This window comes from Ascaphus truei, chromosome 1, assembly GCF_040206685.1.
Source record: "Ascaphus truei isolate aAscTru1 chromosome 1, aAscTru1.hap1, whole genome shotgun sequence".
Lineage (NCBI taxonomy): Eukaryota > Metazoa > Chordata > Amphibia > Anura > Ascaphidae > Ascaphus > Ascaphus truei.
In genome coordinates, this window is record NC_134483.1 from 417903055 (window position 1) to 417925050 (window position 21996).

Below are 21996 nucleotides of genomic sequence, written 5' to 3' on the forward strand. Positions count from 1 at the left end.
TTAGATGGATTTCTATTTTTTGTTTTACTGATTATATTCATTTTTATTGTGTCTTTTATGTTGTACTGTTTAGGGTTTATATATCTCAGAGGTCATATCATATGGTCACTGTGTCTGAGCTGTATCACATTATTAGCTGAGGTGGGGTTGGATCCCCTCAGTGTTTGTGTATTTTAAATAAATTACCATTATCTAATCCCTGGTGCGCATTTGTGCATTTTTCTTACTTTGTTCTGTAATCTATATTCTGTTTTCCTATGGGGAGTCTTGTAGGTTAGTCTGAGGCATCCTTAGATAATCTGGAACCTGGTTGACAAACACAGATGTCATTTTTTTTTAACATATTACAAAAGGGTTGCCTTTGTTTTTGAAGCTGTTTTAAAATGTGTTATTGTTTAATCGGTAGGTTGCATACAAGACTCCAGCGCCTAGTGGAGAAGTGTTCTTCACAGCTACATTTGATGATGGAACATTGGATGGGTAAGAGACCTTTATTCTGTAAGATGTTCATTCACTAAGAAATCTGTGCCTAGGAGTCTCCTGATAAAGCACTTCATCAGTCATATCTCCGCAAACCCACACACTGGAGAAACTGCGGGCTACATTTACTAAACAATGCTATTCCGCAAACCACCTTCCAGTGCCAGAAGACAATGAGTGTGCTGGATGGCTTCTTCTGGCGACAGAGGTTGTTTTTGTGGAATAGCACAACGTAGTAAATTTGTTTCTGTATGCATTAAGATACTCTTCTAAAATACATATCCGTTTCCAGGGCTCAGGAAAATGCATAAAGCGGACAGAATTTATACGAACAAATATTCTGAACAGGCATAAAATCTGCTTTTATATCTCTGCATTTTCTCTTTCTTCGCTGAACACAATTTTCTCTCTCTCTATCTCTCTCTCTCACCTCGCCTCTCTCCTTTTCTGCCCTTCATTGCCTTACCCTCCACCTCCTTTCCTTCTCTTTTCCCCCTGCACCTAATCTTTCTCTCGCCCCACCTCCATCTCATTGCCTCCTTCCCCTACATCCGACTCACTCTTCCTCCCCTTAACCCTGCTGAAGACGTCAGAGGTAAAGAAGATTTGGCAGCCAACATCTCAGTGTGAGACCGAATCCTCCTCTTCTTTCCACCCCTGTAAAGCCGCGTCCATAACGTGTGTGGTTGTGCACACGACGGCGCGCGCAGCGCGAGCAATAGGCCGCACCTCAATGAGGGAGGCCAAAAACGCGCGATGAAGCGCCACGGCGCGGCACATTTTCCAGGAGACAAAAGATTTTTGTTTTTGTCGCGCGATGGTCGGGTCACGTGAGCGGTTCAGCCAGTGAGGGCGAACCAGCCTCGTGATGTCACCGCCACGCCTCCCCATCGCTGTGGATCTCAGGCCACAGATCGCTCGGCCGACAGGCGCGCGTGACGCCATATGTTCGTCGCGCGTGCGCCCACTATATCCGAGGCCTAAGATCTGAACCCCAAGCGCAGCTGGAAGGGAGGAAGAATGTGATCTTGGCTCGTTGACCTGTAAAGGAGCTGAGGATTTAATTAATGACGTGGGAACGGTCATCGTTAGGAAAGTCACACTGACGGACGATGAAGGGGCGAGTACAATTTTTAGCCCTAGCGCATTTTATAGACATTTGAATTTCTAGTTTTAGTTCATTGTAGTTTATTATTTTTTTTACAGCTAAGAGGTAACATGGCAGCAAGAGGCTTCAACAGTATCAGACAAAATAGTGTTGCTTTGTCACTTTTCCTTTATTTTGAGGAAATTCTGCTTGAAGAAAGGCTTTGATTCCTCGAAAAGCCCCAAATTATCACATCTGTTCCCTATCATTTAGAAATGTTTTGTTCATTGTAAGAAACATGATAGAAGAAGATTGTTTGTTTTCAGCCGGGAGCATCATTGTGTGATACCTTCCCAACTAGAGGATCAACAGAAGAGTCCTTCATATGTTACATATCCCAACTAGAGGATCAACAGAAGAGTCCTTCATATGTTACATATCCCAACTAGAGGATCAACAGAAGAGTCCTTCATATGTTACATATCCCAACTAGAGGATCAACAGAAGAGTCCTTCATATGTTACATATCCCAACTAGAGGATCAACAGAAGAGTTCTTCATATGTTACATATCCCAACTAGAGGATCAACAGAAGAGTCCTTCATATGTTACATATCCCAACTAGAGGATCAACAGAAGAGTTCTTCATATGTTACATATCCCAACTAGAGGATCAACAGAAGAGTCCTTCATATGTTACATATCCCAACTAGAGGATCAACAGAAGAGTCCTTCATATGTTACATATCCCAACTAGAGGATCAACAGAAGAGTCCTTCATATGTTACATATCCCAACTAGAGGATCAACAGAAGAGTCTTTCATATGTTACATATCCCAACTAGAGGATCAACAGAAGAGTCTTTCATATGTTACATATCCCAACTAGAGGATCAACAGAAGAGTCCTTCATATGTTACATATCCCAACTAGAGGATCAACAGAAGAGTCCTTCATATGTTACATATCCCAACTAGAGGATCAACAGAAGAGTCCTTCATATGTTACATATCCCAACTAGAGGATCAACAGAAGAGTCCTTCATATGTTACATATCCCAACTAGAGGATCAACAGAAGAGTCCTTCATATGTTACATATCCCAACTAGAGGATCAACAGAAGAGTTCTTCATATGTTACATATCCCAACTAGAGGATCAACAGAAGAGTCCTTCATATGTTACATATCCCAACTAGAGGATCAACAGAAGAGTTCTTCATATGTTACATTGTACTACTATACAGAGCTTTGCTATGTTTTAGTGCAGGGGGGCGCAAACTTTCCTTTCAGCGCCCCCCAGTCTGTACTGCCCCCCTCCTTACCATGTCTCCGGCGTCAAATGATGCTGCGTTGCCATGGTGACGCGTCACCAGAGACAAGGTACATGAAGTTACAGAGGACTCGCACGATCCCCCGGCATTTAATTTAAATACATTGGGGAAGAGCACGAGGCCTCTGTAACAGCTGCACCCCCCCCCCCACTGAAAAACCTTGCGCCCCCCAGTTTGCGAACCCCTGTTTTAGTGTACACTGGAAAGAAGAGAGGTTGAAAGATCTGCACACTCATTTCATCTATGAAGAACTCCAGTGTTGATCCAATCAAAACCTACAAGACATCTTTTCTCCAGGACCACTATGGCTACTAGAACTGAAAACACAGACTTCAATCTTATATCCCTACTCGATTTGAGAAAACACAAGCCTACAACAAGTCTTTATGCTACTGCTAGATATCCTTTCCTCCCATTGTGATGCTTTTACATAATATTCCCTTGTAGAGTACGTAAAGCAGCGGCTGTTTTCCATGACAGGAAGTCATGCGTTTTGCTTTTTCAAAATACAATCCTCACATCTTCAGGGGCCAGGTCTCATGTGTCAGATTGGCTTTAATGACATGCATGTCATTTCTTTTCAGTTGGGTGATCTCCAAAACAAAGAAGGAAGATGCAGATGAAGAACTTGCTAAATATGACGGTAATGAATGCGTGTTCGTTTATTTTAATGTGAAGTTGTGATAGCCATGTCCTTTTGCAGACTGATGGATCAACATGACATTTCTTTGTTTGATGCAGTTTTGTATAAGATTTCAAAACAATGGCCCATATTCACCAACAGGGACTATTTTATAAAACACCTTCCAGCACCAGAAGTCCCCTAACAGCCCATTCACTTGAATGCAGCATCTCTTCCTGTAGGCTAAATACCTCCCTTTCTCCTTTTCCCCCCCTGGATATTGCTCTAACAGAAATTCAATAATTATATAGTGCTAGATTTAAACAGACTGAGCGAACAATCGACCCCCAACCTCCTTTGTCCCCGGTTCCTTCCAACTTTCGACTCGCTGCAAGAGCATACAAGGGCGGGACTAAGAGATAGGGCAGTTCTACAAACAGGCAGGACTTCAGGCTGATCGGAGAAGAGAGGTTAGAAGGGAAGAACAATGAGGGGGGGGAAGAACAGTGAGGGGGAGAGGACAGTGAGAGAGAAAGTGGGAACAGTGAGGGGGAGGACAGTGAGAGAGAAAGGGGGGAATAGTGAGAGAGGGAGGCAGTGAGAGAGAGGGAACCAGTGAGAGGAGAACAGTGAGAGAGAGGGAGACAGTGACAGCGAAATGGGGGGCAGTGAGAGAGAAGGGGGGAACAGCAAAAGGGAGAGGGAGGAACAGTGTGAGAGAAGGGGGAGTGGTATTGGTGAGAGAGAGGACGGGAATAGAGAGAGAGGGGGGAACAGTGTGAGAAAGGGGAAACAGTGAGAGAAAAAGGGGGCAGTGTGAGAAAGTGGGGGAACATTGAGGGAGGGAGCGGACAGCGAGAGAGAAAAAGAGTGTCTCACACTGTTTCACCCTCTCTGTGTCAGAGAGAGAGAGTGGGGGAGGCAGTGAGAGAAATCAGCATACACACATGAAAAGAGCACAGAGAGACTGGGAGCGATCAGCACAGAGAGGGGGATAGAGATCAGCACAGAGATAGGGGGGTGAGAGATCAGCACAGAGAGAAAGGGGGTAGAGATCAGCACAGAGAGATGGGGAGAGAGATCAGCACAGAGAAAGGGGGAAGAGAGATCAGCACAGAGACGGGGAGAGATCAGCACAGAGAGAAAGGGGGATAGAGATCAGCACAGAGATAGGGGGTGAGAGATCAGCACAGAGAGAAAGGGGGGAGAGATCAGCACAGAGAGATGGGGAGAGAGATCAGCACCGAGAAAGGGGGAAGAGAGATCAGCACAGAGACGGGGAGAGATCAGCACAGAGAGAAAGGGGGGATAGAGATCAGCACAGAGAAAGGGGGAAGAGAGATCAGCACAGAGATAAAGGGGGAGAGATCAACACAGAAAGGGGGAGAGAGATCAGCACAGAGATAAAGGGGGAGAGATCAGCACAGAGAGAAAGGGGGGAGAGATCAGCACAGAGACGAGGAGAGATCAGCACAGAGAAAGGGGGGGAGAGGTGAGCACAGAGAGAAAGGGAGAGAGAGATGAGCACAGAGAGAAAGGGGGAGAGATCAGCACAGAGAGAAAGGGGGGAGAGATCAGCACAGAGAAAGGTGGGAGAGAGATCAGCACAGAGAAAGGTGGGAGAGAGATCAGCACAGAGAGAAAGGTGGGAGAGAGAGATCAGCACAGAGAGAAAGGTGGGAGAGAGATCAGCACAGAGAGAAAGGGGGGAGAGATCAGCACAGAGAAAGGGGGAAGAGAGATCAGCACAGAGATAAAGGGGGAGAGATCAGCACAGAGAGATGGGTAGAGATCAGCACAGAGAGAAAGGGGGGAGAGATCAGCACAGAGATAAAGGGGGAGAGAGATCAGCACCGAGAGAAAGGGGGAGAGAGATCAGCACAGAGATGGGGAGAGATCAGCACAGAGAGAAAGGGGGGAGAGATCAGCACAGAGAGAAAGGGGGGAGAGAGATCAGCAGAGAGAGAAAGGTGGGAGAGAGAGATCAGCACAGAGAGAAAGGTGGGAGAGAGATCAGCACAGAGAGAAAGGGGGGAGAGATCAGCACAGAGAGAAAGGGGGGAGAGAGATCAGCACAGAGAGAAAGGTGGGAGAGAGATCAGCACAGAGAGAAAGGGGGGAGAGATCAGCACAGAGAAAGGGGGAAGAGAGATCAGCACAGAGATAAAGGGGGAGAGATCAGCACAGAGAGAAAGGGGGGAGAGATCAGCACAGAGATAAAGGGGGAGAGAGATCAGCACAGAGATGGGGAGAGATCAGCACAGAGAGAAAGGGGGGAGAGATCAGCACAGAGAGAAAGGGGGAGAGAGATCAGCACAGAGAAAGGGGGGAGAGAGATCAGCAGAGAGAGAAAGGGGGAGAGAGATCAGCACAGAGATGGAGAGAGATCAGCACAGAGAGAAAGGGGGAGAGAGATCAGCACAGAGATGGAGAGAGATCAGCACAGAGATAGGGGGAAGAGAGATCAGCACAGAGAGAAAGGGGGAGAGATCAACACAGAGAGATGGGGAGAGATCAGCACAGAGATAGGGGGAAGAGAGATCAGCACAGAGAGAAAGGGGGGAGAGATCAGCACAGAGACGAGGAGAGATCAGCACAGAGAGATGGGGAGAGATCAGCACAGAGATAGGGGGAAGAGAGATCAGCACAGAGAGAAAGGGGGGAGAGATCAGCACAGAGACGAGGAGAGATCAGCACAGAGAAAGGGGGGGAGAGGTGAGCACAGAGAGAAAGGGAGAGATAGATGAGCACAGGGAGAAAGGGGGGAGAGATCAGCACAGAGAGAAAGGGGGGAGAGATCAGCACAGAGAGAAAGGGGGGAGAGATCAGCACAGAGAGAAAGGGGGGAGAGATCAGCACAGAGAGAAAGGGGGGAGAGAGATCAGCACAGAGAGAAAGGTGGGAGAGAGATCAGCACAGAGAGAAAGGGGGATAGAGATCAGCACAGAGAAAGGGGGATAGAGATGAGCACAGAGATAAAGGGGGAGAGATCAGCACAGAGAGAAAGGGGGAGAGATCAGCACAGAGAGAAAGGGGGAGAGAGATCAGCACAGAGAGAAAGGTGGGAGAGAGATCACAAAGAGAGAAAGGGGGAGAGAGATCAGCACAGAGAGAAAGGTGGGAGAGAGATCAGCAGAGAGAGAAAGGTGGGAGAGAGATCACAAAGAGAGAAAGGGGGAGAGAGATCAGCACAGAGAGAAAGGGGGAGAGAGATCAACACAGAGATGGGGAGAGATCAGCACAGAGAGAAAGGGGGATAGAGATGAGCACAGAGAGAAAGGGGGCGAGAGATGAGCACAGAGAGAAAGGGGGAGAGATCAGCACAGAGAGAAAGGGGGAGAGAGATCAGCACAGAGATGGAGAGAGATCAGCACAGAGAGAAAGGGGGAGAGAGATCAGCACAGAGAGAAAGGGGGAGAGAGATCAGCACAGAGAGATGGGGAGAGAGATCAGCAGAGAGAGAAAGGGGGAGAGAGATCAGCAGAGAGAGACAGGTGGAAGAGAGATTGGCACAGAGAGAAAGGGGGAGAGAGATCAGCAGAGAGAGAAAGGGGAGAGAGATCAGCACAGAGAGAAAGAGGGGAGAGATCAGCACAGAGAGAAAGGGGAGAGAGATCAACACAGAGAGAAAGGGGGGAGAGATCAGCAGAGAGATGGAGAGAGATCAACACAGAGAGAAAGAGGGAGAGAGATCAGCACAGAGAGAAAGGGGGGAGAGAGATCAGCAGAGAGAGAAAGGGGGAGAGAGAGATCAGCAGAGAGATGGAGAGAGATCAGCACAGAGAGAAAGTGGGGAGAGATCAGCACAGAGAGAAAGGGGGGAGAGAGATCAGCACAGAGATGGAGAGAGATCAGCACAGAGAGAAAGGGGGAGAGATCAGCTCAGAGAGAAAGGGGGAGAGAGATGGGGAGATAGCAGGAGGTATAGGGAGCGGTTATATGGGGAGATAGCAGGAGGTATAGGGAGCGGTTATATGGGGAGATAGGAGGTATAGGGAGCGGTTATATGGGGAGATAGCAGGAGGTATAGGGAGCGGTTATATGGGGAGATAGCAGGAGGTATATGGAGCGGTTATATGGGGAGATAGCAGGAGATATAGGGAGCGGTTATATGGGGAGATAGCAGGAGGTATATGCAGCGGTTATATGGGGAGATAGGAGGTATAGGGAGCGGTTATATGGGGAGATAGCAGGAGGTATAGGGAGCGGTTATATGGGGAGATAGCAGGAGGTATATGCAGCGGTTATATGGGGAGATAGCAGGAGGTATATGGAGCGGTTATATGGGGAGATAGCAGGAGGTATAGGGAGCGGTTATATGGGGAGATAGCAGGAGGTATAGGCAGCGGTTATATGGGGAGATAGCAGGAGGTATAGGGAGCGGTTATATGGGGAGAAAGCAGGAGGTATAGGGAGCGGTTATATGGGGAGATAGCAGGAGGTATAGGGAGCGGTTATATGGGGAGATAGCAGGAGGTATAGGGAGCGGTTATATGGGGAGATAACAGGAGTTATAGGGAGCGGTTATATGGGGAGATAGCAGGAGGTATAGGGAGCGGTTATATGGGGAGATAGCAGGAGGTATATGGAGCGGTTATATGGGGAGATAGCAGGAGGTATATGGAGCGGTTATATGGGGAGATACAGGAGGTATAGGCAGCGGTTATATGGGGAGATAGCAGGAGGTATAGGGAGCGGTTATATGGGGAGATAGCAGGAGTTATATGGAGCGGTTATATGGGGAGATAGCAGGAGGTATAGGGAGCGGTTATATGGGGAGATAGCAGGAGGTATATGGAGCGGTTATATGGGGAGATAGCAGGAGGTATATGGAGCGGTTATATGGGGAGATAGCAGGAGGTATAGGCAGCGGTTATATGGGGAGATAGCAGGAGGTATAGGGAGCGGTTATATGGGGAGATAGCAGGAGGTATATGGAGCGGTTATATGGGGAGATAGCAGGAGGTATAGGGAGCGGTTATATGGGGAGATAGCAGGAGGTATATGGAGCGGTTATATGGGGAGATAGCAGGAGGTATAGGGAGCGGTTATATGGGGAGATAGCAGGAGGTATATGGAGCGGTTATATGGGGAGATAGCAGGAGGTATAGGGAGCGGTTATATGGGGAGATAGCAGGAGGTATAGGGAGCGGTTATATGGGGAGATAGCAGGAGGTATAGGGAGCGGTTATATGGGGAGATAGCAGGAGTTATATGGAGCGGTTATATGGGGAGATAAACAGGAGTTATATGGAGCGGTTATATGGGGAGATAACAGGAGTTATAGGGAGCGGTTATATGGGGAGATAGCAGGAGTTATATGGAGCGGTTATATGGGGAGATAGCAGGAGGTATATGCAGCGGTTATATGGGGAGATAGCAGGAGGTATATGGAGCGGTTATATGGGGAGATAGCAGGAGGTATAGGGAGCGGTTATATGGGGAGATAGCAGGAGATATATGGAGCGGTTATATGGGGAGATAGCAGGAGGTATATGGAGCGGTTATATGGGGAGATAGCAGGAGGTATATGGAGCGGTTATATGGGGAGATAGCAGGAGGTATAGGGAGCGGTTATATGGGGAGATAGCAGGAGGTATATGGAGCGGTTATATGGGGAGATAGCAGGAGGTATAGGGAGCAGTTATATGGGGAGATAGCAGGAGGTATAGGGAGCGATTATATGGGGAGATAGCAGGAGGTATAGGGAGCGGTTATATGGGGAGATAGCAGGAGGTATATGGAGCGGTTATATGGGGAGATAGCAGGAGGTATATGGAGCGGTTATATGGGGAGATAGCAGGAGGTATATGGAGCAGTTATATGGGGAGATAGCAGGAGGTATATGGAGCGTTTATATGGGGAGATAGCAGGAGGTATAGGGAGCGATTATATGGGGAGATAGCAGGAGGTATATGGAGCGGTTATATGGGGAGATAGCAGGAGGTATAGGGAGCGGTTATATGGGGAGATAGCAGGAGGTATAGGGAGCGGTTATATGGGGAGATAGCAGGAGGTATAGGGAGCGGTTATATGGGGAGATAGCAGGAGGTATATGGAGCGGTTATATGGGGAGATAGCAGGAGGTATAGGGAGCGGTTATATGGGGAGATAGCAGGAGGTATAGGGAGCGGTTATATGGGGAGATAGCAGGAGGTATAGGGAGCGGTTATATGGGGAGATAGCAGGAGGTATAGGGAGCGGTTATATGGGGAGATAGCAGGAGGTATATGGAGCGGTTATATGGGGAGATAGCAGGAGGTATAGGGAGCGGTTATATGGGGAGATAGCAGGAGGTATATGGAGCGGTTATATAGGGAGATAGCAGGAGGTATATGGAGCGGTTATATGGGGAGATAGCAGGAGGTATATGGAGCGGTTATATGGGGAGATAGCAGGAGGTATATGCAGCGGTTATATGGGGAGATAGCAGGAGGTATAGGGAGCGGTTATATGGGGAGATAGCAGGAGGTATAGGGAGCGGTTATATGGGGAGATAGCAGGAGATATAGGGAGCGGTTATATGGGGAGATAGCAGGAGGTATAGGGAGCGGTTATATGGGGAGATAGCAGGAGGTATAGGGAGCGGTTATATGGGGAGATAGCAGGAGGTATAGGGAGCGGTTATATGGGGAGATAGCAGGAGGTATATGCAGCGGTTATATGGGGAGATAGCAGGAGTTATATGGAGCGTTTATATGGGGAGATAGCAGGAGGTATATGGAGCGGTTATATGGGGAGATAGCAGGAGGTATAGGGAGCGGTTATATGGGGAGATAGCAGGAGATATAGGGAGCGGTTATATGGGGAGATAGCAGGAGGTATAGGGAGCGGTTATATGGGGAGATAGCAGGAGGTATAGGGAGCGGTTATATGGGGAGATAGCAGGAGGTATATGGAGCGGTTATATGGGGAGATAGCAGGAGGTATATGGAGCGGTTATATGGGGAGATAGCAGGAGGTATAGGCAGCGGTTATATGGGGAGATAGCAGGAGGTATAGGGAGCGGTTATATGGGGAGATAGCAGGAGGTATATGGAGCGGTTATATGGGGAGATAGCAGGAGGTATAGGGAGCGGTTATATGGGGAGATAGCAGGAGGTATATGGAGCGGTTATATGGGGAGATAGCAGGAGGTATAGGGAGCGGTTATATGGGGAGATAGCAGGAGGTATATGGAGCGGTTATATGGGGAGATAGCAGGAGGTATAGGGAGCGGTTATATGGGGAGATAGCAGGAGGTATAGGGAGCGGTTATATGGGGAGATAGCAGGAGGTATAGGGAGCGGTTATATGGGGAGATAGCAGGAGTTATATGGAGCGGTTATATGGGGAGATAAACAGGAGTTATATGGAGCGGTTATATGGGGAGATAACAGGAGTTATAGGGAGCGGTTATATGGGGAGATAGCAGGAGTTATATGGAGCGGTTATATGGGGAGATAGCAGGAGGTATATGCAGCGGTTATATGGGGAGATAGCAGGAGGTATATGGAGCGGTTATATGGGGAGATAGCAGGAGGTATAGGGAGCGGTTATATGGGGAGATAGCAGGAGATATATGGAGCGGTTATATGGGGAGATAGCAGGAGGTATATGGAGCGGTTATATGGGGAGATAGCAGGAGGTATATGGAGCGGTTATATGGGGAGATAGCAGGAGGTATAGGGAGCGGTTATATGGGGAGATAGCAGGAGGTATATGGAGCGGTTATATGGGGAGATAGCAGGAGGTATAGGGAGCAGTTATATGGGGAGATAGCAGGAGGTATAGGGAGCGATTATATGGGGAGATAGCAGGAGGTATAGGGAGCGGTTATATGGGGAGATAGCAGGAGGTATATGGAGCGGTTATATGGGGAGATAGCAGGAGGTATATGGAGCGGTTATATGGGGAGATAGCAGGAGGTATATGGAGCAGTTATATGGGGAGATAGCAGGAGGTATATGGAGCGTTTATATGGGGAGATAGCAGGAGGTATAGGGAGCGATTATATGGGGAGATAGCAGGAGGTATATGGAGCGGTTATATGGGGAGATAGCAGGAGGTATAGGGAGCGGTTATATGGGGAGATAGCAGGAGGTATAGGGAGCGGTTATATGGGGAGATAGCAGGAGGTATAGGGAGCGGTTATATGGGGAGATAGCAGGAGGTATATGGAGCGGTTATATGGGGAGATAGCAGGAGGTATAGGGAGCGGTTATATGGGGAGATAGCAGGAGGTATAGGGAGCGGTTATATGGGGAGATAGCAGGAGGTATAGGGAGCGGTTATATGGGGAGATAGCAGGAGGTATAGGGAGCGGTTATATGGGGAGATAGCAGGAGGTATATGGAGCGGTTATATGGGGAGATAGCAGGAGGTATAGGGAGCGGTTATATGGGGAGATAGCAGGAGGTATATGGAGCGGTTATATAGGGAGATAGCAGGAGGTATATGGAGCGGTTATATGGGGAGATAGCAGGAGGTATATGGAGCGGTTATATGGGGAGATAGCAGGAGGTATATGCAGCGGTTATATGGGGAGATAGCAGGAGGTATAGGGAGCGGTTATATGGGGAGATAGCAGGAGGTATAGGGAGCGGTTATATGGGGAGATAGCAGGAGATATAGGGAGCGGTTATATGGGGAGATAGCAGGAGGTATAGGGAGCGGTTATATGGGGAGATAGCAGGAGGTATAGGGAGCGGTTATATGGGGAGATAGCAGGAGGTATAGGGAGCGGTTATATGGGGAGATAGCAGGAGGTATATGCAGCGGTTATATGGGGAGATAGCAGGAGTTATATGGAGCGTTTATATGGGGAGATAGCAGGAGGTATATGGAGCGGTTATATGGGGAGATAGCAGGAGGTATAGGGAGCGGTTATATGGGGAGATAGCAGGAGATATAGGGAGCGGTTATATGGGGAGATAGCAGGAGGTATAGGGAGCGGTTATATGGGGAGATAGCAGGAGGTATAGGGAGCGGTTATATGGGGAGATAGCAGGAGATATAGGGAGCGGTTATATGGGGAGATAGCAGGAGGTATAGGGAGCGGTTATATGGGGAGATAGCAGGAGGTATAGGGAGCGGTTATATGGGGAGATAGCAGGAGGTATATGGAGCGGTTATATGGGGAGATAGCAGGAGGTATAGGGAGCGGTTATATGGGGAGATAGCAGGAGGTATATGGAGCGGTTATATGGGGAGATAGCAGGAGGTATATGGAGCGGTTATATGGGGAGATAGCAGGAGGTATATGGAGCGGTTATATGGGGAGATAGCAGGAGGTATAGGAAGCGGTTATATGGGGAGATAGCAGGAGGTATATGGAGCGGTTATATGGGGAGATAGCAGGAGGTATAGGGAGCGGTTATATGGGGAGATAGCAGGAGTTATATGGAGCGTTTATATGGGGAGATAGCAGGAGGTATATGGAGCGGTTATATGGGGAGATAGCAGGAGATATAGGGAGTGGTTATATGGGGAGATAGCAGGAGATATAGGGAGTGGTTATATGGGGAGATAGCAGGAGGTATAGGGAGCGGTTATATGGAGAGATAGCAGGAGGTATAGGGAGCGGTTATATGGGGAGATAGCAGGAGATATAGGGAGCGGTTATATGGGGAGATAGCAGGAGGTATAGGGAGCGGTTATATGGGGAGATAGCAGGAGGTATAGGGAGCGGTTATATGGGGAGATAGCAGGAGGTATATGGAGCGGTTATATGGGGAGATAGCAGGAGGTATATGGAGCGGTTATATGGGGAGATAGCAGGAGGTATAGGAAGCGGTTATATGGGGAGATAGCAGGAGGTATATGGAGCGGTTATATGGGGAGATAGCAGGAGGTATATGGAGCGGTTATATGGGGAGATAGCAGGAGGTATAGGGAGCGGTTATATGGGGAGATAGCAGGAGGTATAGGGAGCGGTTATATGGGGAGATAGCAGGAGGTATATGGAGCGGTTATATGGGGAGTTAGCAGGAGATATATGGAGCGGTTATATGGGGAGATAGCAGGAGGTATATGAAGCGGTTATATGGGGAGATAGCAGGAGGTATAGGGAGCGGTTATATGGGGAGATAGCAGGAGTTATATGGAGCAGTTATATGGGGAGATAGCAGGAGGTATATGGAGCGGTTATATGGGGAGATAGCAGGAGGTATATGGAGCGGTTATATGGGGAGATAGCAGGAGTTATATGGAGCAGTTACAGTATATGGGGAGATAGCAGGAGGTATAGGGAGCGGTTATATGGGGAGATAGCAGGAGGTATATGGAGCGGTTATATGGGGAGATAGCAGGAGTTTTAGGGAGCGGTTATATGGGGAGATAGCAGGAGGTATATGGAGCGGTTATATGGGGAGATAGCAGGAGGTATAGGGAGCGGTTATATGGGGAGATAGCATGAGGTATATGGAGCGGTTATATGGGGAGTTAGCAGGAGGTATATGGAGCGGTTATATGGGGAGATAGCAGGAGTTATAGGGAGCGGTTATATGTGGAGATAGCAGGAGGTATAGGGAGCGGTTATATGGGGAAATAGCAGGAGGTATATGGAGCGGTTATATGGGGAGATAGGAGGTATAGGGAGCGGTTATATGGGGAGATAGCAGGAGGTATAGGGAGCGGTTATATGTGGAGATAGCAGGAGGTATAGGGAGCGGTTATATGGGGAAATAGCAGGAGGTATATGGAGCGGTTATATGGGGAGATAGCAGGAGGTATAGGGAGCGGTTATATGGGGAGATAGCAGGAGGTATAGGGAGCGGTTATATGGGGAGATAGCAGGAGGTATATGGAGCGGATATATGGGGAGATAGCAGGAGGTATAGGGAGCGGTTATATGGGGAGATAGCAGGAGGTATATGGAGCAGTTATATGGGGAGATAGCAGGAGGTATATGGAGCGGTTATATGGGGAGATAGCAGGAGGTATAGGGAGCGGTTATATGGGGAGATAGCAGGAGGTATATGGAGCGGTTATAAGGGGAGATAGCAGGAGGTATAGGGAGCGGTTATATGGGGAGATAGCAGGAGGTATAGGGAGCGGTTATATGGGGAGATAGCAGGAGGTATATGGGGCGGTTATATGGGGAGATAGCAGGAGGTATATGGAGCGGTTATATGGGGAGATAGCAGGAGGTATAGGGAGCGGTTATATGGGGAGATAGCAGGAGGTATATGCAGCGGTTATATGGGGAGATAGCAGGAGGTATAGGGAGCGGTTATATGGGGAGATAGCAGGAGGTATAGGGAGCGGTTATATGGGGAGATAGCAGGAGATATAGGGAGCGGTTATATGGGGAGATAGCAGGAGGTATAGGGAGCGGTTATATGGGGAGATAGCAGGAGGTATAGGGAGCGGTTATATGGGGAGATAGCAGGAGGTATAGGGAGCGGTTATATGGGGAGATAGCAGGAGGTATATGCAGCGGTTATATGGGGAGATAGCAGGAGTTATATGGAGCGTTTATATGGGGAGATAGCAGGAGGTATATGGAGCGGTTATATGGGGAGATAGCAGGAGGTATAGGGAGCGGTTATATGGGGAGATAGCAGGAGATATAGGGAGCGGTTATATGGGGAGATAGCAGGAGGTATAGGGAGCGGTTATATGGGGAGATAGCAGGAGGTATAGGGAGCGGTTATATGGGGAGATAGCAGGAGGTATATGGAGCGGTTATATGGGGAGATAGCAGGAGGTATATGGAGCGGTTATATGGGGAGATAGCAGGAGGTATAGGCAGCGGTTATATGGGGAGATAGCAGGAGGTATAGGGAGCGGTTATATGGGGAGATAGCAGGAGGTATATGGAGCGGTTATATGGGGAGATAGCAGGAGGTATAGGGAGCGGTTATATGGGGAGATAGCAGGAGGTATATGGAGCGGTTATATGGGGAGATAGCAGGAGGTATAGGGAGCGGTTATATGGGGAGATAGCAGGAGGTATATGGAGCGGTTATATGGGGAGATAGCAGGAGGTATAGGGAGCGGTTATATGGGGAGATAGCAGGAGGTATAGGGAGCGGTTATATGGGGAGATAGCAGGAGGTATAGGGAGCGGTTATATGGGGAGATAGCAGGAGTTATATGGAGCGGTTATATGGGGAGATAAACAGGAGTTATATGGAGCGGTTATATGGGGAGATAACAGGAGTTATAGGGAGCGGTTATATGGGGAGATAGCAGGAGTTATATGGAGCGGTTATATGGGGAGATAGCAGGAGGTATATGCAGCGGTTATATGGGGAGATAGCAGGAGGTATATGGAGCGGTTATATGGGGAGATAGCAGGAGGTATAGGGAGCGGTTATATGGGGAGATAGCAGGAGATATATGGAGCGGTTATATGGGGAGATAGCAGGAGGTATATGGAGCGGTTATATGGGGAGATAGCAGGAGGTATATGGAGCGGTTATATGGGGAGATAGCAGGAGGTATAGGGAGCGGTTATATGGGGAGATAGCAGGAGGTATATGGAGCGGTTATATGGGGTGATAGCAGGAGGTATAGGGAGCAGTTATATGGGGAGATAGCAGGAGGTATAGGGAGCGATTATATGGGGAGATAGCAGGAGGTATAGGGAGCGGTTATATGGGGAGATAGCAGGAGGTATATGGAGCGGTTATATGGGGAGATAGCAGGAGGTATATGGAGCGGTTATATGGGGAGATAGCAGGAGGTATATGGAGCAGTTATATGGGGAGATAGCAGGAGGTATATGGAGCGTTTATATGGGGAGATAGCAGGAGGTATAGGGAGCGATTATATGGGGAGATAGCAGGAGGTATATGGAGCGGTTATATGGGGAGATAGCAGGAGGTATAGGGAGCGGTTATATGGGGAGATAGCAGGAGGTATAGGGAGCGGTTATATGGGGAGATAGCAGGAGGTATAGGGAGCGGTTATATGGGGAGATAGCAGGAGGTATATGGAGCGGTTATATGGGGAGATAGCAGGAGGTATAGGGAGCGGTTATATGGGGAGATAGCAGGAGGTATAGGGAGCGGTTATATGGGGAGATAGCAGGAGGTATAGGGAGCGGTTATATGGGGAGATAGCAGGAGGTATAGGGAGCGGTTATATGGGGAGATAGCAGGAGGTATATGGAGCGGTTATATGGGGAGATAGCAGGAGGTATAGGGAGCGGTTATATGGGGAGATAGCAGGAGGTATATGGAGCGGTTATATAGGGAGATAGCAGGAGGTATATGGAGCGGTTATATGGGGAGATAGCAGGAGGTATATGGAGCGGTTATATGGGGAGATAGCAGGAGGTATATGCAGCGGTTATATGGGGAGATAGCAGGAGGTATAGGGAGCGGTTATATGGGGAGATAGCAGGAGGTATAGGGAGCGGTTATATGGGGAGATAGCAGGAGATATAGGGAGCGGTTATATGGGGAGATAGCAGGAGGTATAGGGAGCGGTTATATGGGGAGATAGCAGGAGGTATAGGGAGCGGTTATATGGGGAGATAGCAGGAGGTATAGGGAGCGGTTATATGGGGAGATAGCAGGAGGTATATGCAGCGGTTATATGGGGAGATAGCAGGAGTTATATGGAGCGTTTATATGGGGAGATAGCAGGAGGTATATGGAGCGGTTATATGGGGAGATAGCAGGAGGTATAGGGAGCGGTTATATGGGGAGATAGCAGGAGATATAGGGAGCGGTTATATGGGGAGATAGCAGGAGGTATAGGGAGCGGTTATATGGGGAGATAGCAGGAGGTATAGGGAGCGGTTATATGGGGAGATAGCAGGAGATATAGGGAGCGGTTATATGGGGAGATAGCAGGAGGTATAGGGAGCGGTTATATGGGGAGATAGCAGGAGGTATAGGGAGCGGTTATATGGGGAGATAGCAGGAGGTATATGGAGCGGTTATATGGGGAGATAGCAGGAGGTATAGGGAGCGGTTATATGGGGAGATAGCAGGAGGTATATGGAGCGGTTATATGGGGAGATAGCAGGAGGTATATGGAGCGGTTATATGGGGAGATAGCAGGAGGTATATGGAGCGGTTATATGGGGAGATAGCAGGAGGTATAGGAAGCGGTTATATGGGGAGATAGCAGGAGGTATATGGAGCGGTTATATGGGGAGATAGCAGGAGGTATAGGGAGCGGTTATATGGGGAGATAGCAGGAGTTATATGGAGCGTTTATATGGGGAGATAGCAGGAGGTATATGGAGCGGTTATATGGGGAGATAGCAGGAGATATAGGGAGTGGTTATATGGGGAGATAGCAGGAGATATAGGGAGTGGTTATATGGGGAGATAGCAGGAGGTATAGGGAGCGGTTATATGGAGAGATAGCAGGAGGTATAGGGAGCGGTTATATGGGGAGATAGCAGGAGATATAGGGAGCGGTTATATGGGGAGATAGCAGGAGGTATAGGGAGCGGTTATATGGGGAGATAGCAGGAGGTATAGGGAGCGGTTATATGGGGAGATAGCAGGAGGTATATGGAGCGGTTATATGGGGAGATAGCAGGAGGTATATGGAGCGGTTATATGGGGAGATAGCAGGAGGTATAGGAAGCGGTTATATGGGGAGATAGCAGGAGGTATATGGAGCGGTTATATGGGGAGATAGCAGGAGGTATATGGAGCGGTTATATGGGGAGATAGCAGGAGGTATAGGGAGCGGTTATATGGGGAGATAGCAGGAGGTATAGGGAGCGGTTATATGGGGAGATAGCAGGAGGTATATGGAGCGGTTATATGGGGAGTTAGCAGGAGATATATGGAGCGGTTATATGGGGAGATAGCAGGAGGTATATGAAGCGGTTATATGGGGAGATAGCAGGAGGTATAGGGAGCGGTTATATGGGGAGATAGCAGGAGTTATATGGAGCAGTTATATGGGGAGATAGCAGGAGGTATATGGAGCGGTTATATGGGGAGATAGCAGGAGGTATATGGAGCGGTTATATGGGGAGATAGCAGGAGTTATATGGAGCAGTTACAGTATATGGGGAGATAGCAGGAGGTATAGGGAGCGGTTATATGGGGAGATAGCAGGAGGTATATGGAGCGGTTATATGGGGAGATAGCAGGAGTTTTAGGGAGCGGTTATATGGGGAGATAGCAGGAGGTATATGGAGCGGTTATATGGGGAGATAGCAGGAGGTATAGGGAGCGGTTATATGGGGAGATAGCATGAGGTATATGGAGCGGTTATATGGGGAGTTAGCAGGAGGTATATGGAGCGGTTATATGGGGAGATAGCAGGAGTTATAGGGAGCGGTTATATGTGGAGATAGCAGGAGGTATAGGGAGCGGTTATATGGGGAAATAGCAGGAGGTATATGGAGCGGTTATATGGGGAGATAGGAGGTATAGGGAGCGGTTATATGGGGAGATAGCAGGAGGTATAGGGAGCGGTTATATGTGGAGATAGCAGGAGGTATAGGGAGCGGTTATATGGGGAAATAGCAGGAGGTATATGGAGCGGTTATATGGGGAGATAGCAGGAGGTATAGGGAGCGGTTATATGGGGAGATAGCAGGAGGTATAGGGAGCGGTTATATGGGGAGATAGCAGGAGGTATATGGAGCGGATATATGGGGAGATAGCAGGAGGTATAGGGAGCGGTTATATGGGGAGATAGCAGGAGGTATATGGAGCAGTTATATGGGGAGATAGCAGGAGGTATATGGAGCGGTTATATGGGGAGATAGCAGGAGGTATAGGGAGCGGTTATATGGGGAGATAGCAGGAGGTATATGGAGCGGTTATAAGGGGAGATAGCAGGAGGTATAGGGAGCGGTTATATGGGGAGATAGCAGGAGGTATAGGGAGCGGTTATATGGGGAGATAGCAGGAGGTATATGGGGCGGTTATATGGGGAGATAGCAGGAGGTATATGGAGCGGTTATATGGGGAGATAGCAGGAGGTATAGGGAGCGGTTATATGGGGAGATAGCAGGAGGTATAGGGAGCGGTTATATGGGGAGATAGCAGGAGGTATATGGAGCGGTTATATGGGGAGATAGCAGGAGGTATAGGGAGCGGTTATATGGGGAGATAGCAGGAGGTATATGGAGCGGTTATATGGGGAGATAGCAGGAGGTATAGGGAGCGGTTATATGGGGAGATAGCAGGAGGTATATGGAGCGGTTATATGGGGAGATAGCAGGAGGTATATGGAGCGGTTATATGGGGAGATAGCAGGAGATATAGGAAGCGGTTATATGGGGAGATAGCAGGAGGTATAGGGAGCGGTTATATGGGGAGATATAAGGAAGTATAGGAGCGGTTATATGGGGAGATAGCAGGAGGTATATGGAGATGTTATATGGGGAGATAGCAGGAGTTATAAGGAGCGGTTATATGGGGAGATAGCAGGAGGTATAGGGAGCGGTTATATGGGGAGATAGCAGGAGGTATATGCAGCGTTTATATGGGGAGATAGCAGGAGGTATAGGAAGCGGTTATATGGGGAGATAGCAGGAGTTATAGGGAGCAGTTATATGTGGAGATTGCAGGAGGTATATGGAGCGTTTATATGGGGAGATAGCAGGAGTTATAGGGAGCGGTTATATGTGGAGATAGCAGGAGGTATATGCAGCGGTTATATGGGGAGATAGCAGGAGGTATATGGAGCGGTTATATGGGGAGATAGCAGGAGGTATATGCAGCGGTTATATGGGGAGATAGCAGGAGGTATAGGGAGCGGTTATATGTGGAGATAGCAGGAGGTATATGCAGTGGTTATATGGGGAGATAGCAGGAGGTATATGGAGCGGTTATATGGGGAGATAGCAGGAGGTATAGGGAGCGGTTATATGTGGAGATAGCAGGAGGTATATGGAGCGTTTATATGGGGAGATAGCAGGAGGTATAGGGAGCGGTTATATGGGGAGATAGCAGGAGGTATATGGAGCGGTTATATGGGGAGATAGGAGGTATAGGGAGCGGTTATATGGGGAGATAGCAGGAGGTATATGGAGCGGTTATATGGGGAGATAGCAGGAGGTATATGGAGCGGTTATATGGGGAGATAGCAGGAGGTATATGCAGCGGTTATATGGGGAGATAGCAGGAGGTATAGGGAGCGGTTATATGGGGAGATAGCAGGAGATATAGGGAGCGGTTATATGTGGAGATAGCAGGAGGTATATGCAGCGGTTATATGGGGAGATAGCAGGAGGTATATGGAGCGGTTATATGGGGAGATAGCAGGAGGTATATGCAGCGGTTATATGGGGAGATAGCAGGAGGTATAGGGAGCGGTTATATGTGGAGATAGCAGGAGGTATATGCAGTGGTTATATGGGGAGATAGCAGGAGGTATATGGAGCGGTTATATGGGGAGATAGCAGGAGGTATAGGGAGCGGTTATATGTGGAGATAGCAGGAGGTATATGGAGCGTTTATATGGGGAGATAGCAGGAGGTATAGGGAGCGTTTATATGGGGAGATAGCAGGAGGTACACTGGCGACACACTTTATTCGAGCTCGGCTAGTCCCACGAATTCGGGTATACCCGGGTGTATTGAGGTTTGTGACTGTTTTCTGCCCGAGTGCATTGAGGTATTTTCCAAGCAGGGATTGAAGCATTTTATTCCCGCTGGCTGCAATACTGCACAGTATATATTTATATACTGCATTACAATTCATGAATTTATGCCATCTGGTAGACACGCGAAGCATTGCAGCCTATTAAATCCTAATCATTATCATTTAATAGATTAGCCGCCCGTCAGCCAGGCATGAACCCAGGCTGGGAAGGCAAACACAACGGGGCTTGTCAGAGGTGAGGAGCGGCGCATTCCAGGTATCTGCCAGGTACATACTGGGTATTTGCTCGAATAAAGTGTGTCGGTGCAGTATATGGAGCGGTTATATGGGGAGATAGGAGGTATAGGGAGCGGTTATATGGGGAGATAGCAGGAGGTATATGGAGCGGTTATATGGGGAGATAGCAGGAGGTATATGGAGCGGTTATATGGGGAGATAGCAGGAGGTATATGCAGCGGTTATATGGGGAGATAGCAGGAGGTATAGGGAGCGGTTATATGGGGAGATAGCAGGAGATATATGGAGCGGTTATATGGGGAGATAGCAGGAGGTATATGCAGCGGTTATATGGGGAGATAGCAGGAGGTATAGGGAGCGGTTATATGGGGAGATAGCAGGAGGTATATGCAGTGGTTATATGGGGAGATAGCAGGAGGTATATGGAGCGGTTATATGGGGAGATAGCAGGAGGTATATGGAGCGGTTATATGGGGAGATAGCAGGAGGTATAGGGAGCGGTTATATGGGGAGATAGCAGGAGGTATATGGAGCGGTTATATGGGGAGATAGCAGGAGGTATAGGGAGCGGTTATATGGGGAGATAGCAGGAGGTATAGGGAGCGGTTATATGGGGAGATAGCAGGAGGTATAAGGAGCGGTTATATGGGGAGATATCAGGAGGTATAGGGAGCGGTTATATGGGGAGATAGCAGGAGGTATATGGAGCGGTTATATGG

The 21996-nt window shown here is 48.5% G+C and overlaps 1 protein-coding gene across 3 annotated transcripts in view; it reads left to right on the forward strand.

The window, feature by feature from the left end:
• The window catches only part of CLGN (calmegin), an 84111-nt gene that overhangs the window by 19525 nt on the left and 42590 nt on the right, over positions 1-21996 (forward strand). For all 3 annotated transcript variants that reach the window (XM_075614917.1, XM_075614900.1, XM_075614907.1), the window contains 2 exons: positions 407-480; positions 3484-3542. In XM_075614917.1, coding sequence (XP_075471032.1) covers positions 407-480; positions 3484-3542 — 133 coding nt within the window. The remainder of the gene's footprint in view (positions 1-406; positions 481-3483; positions 3543-21996) is intronic.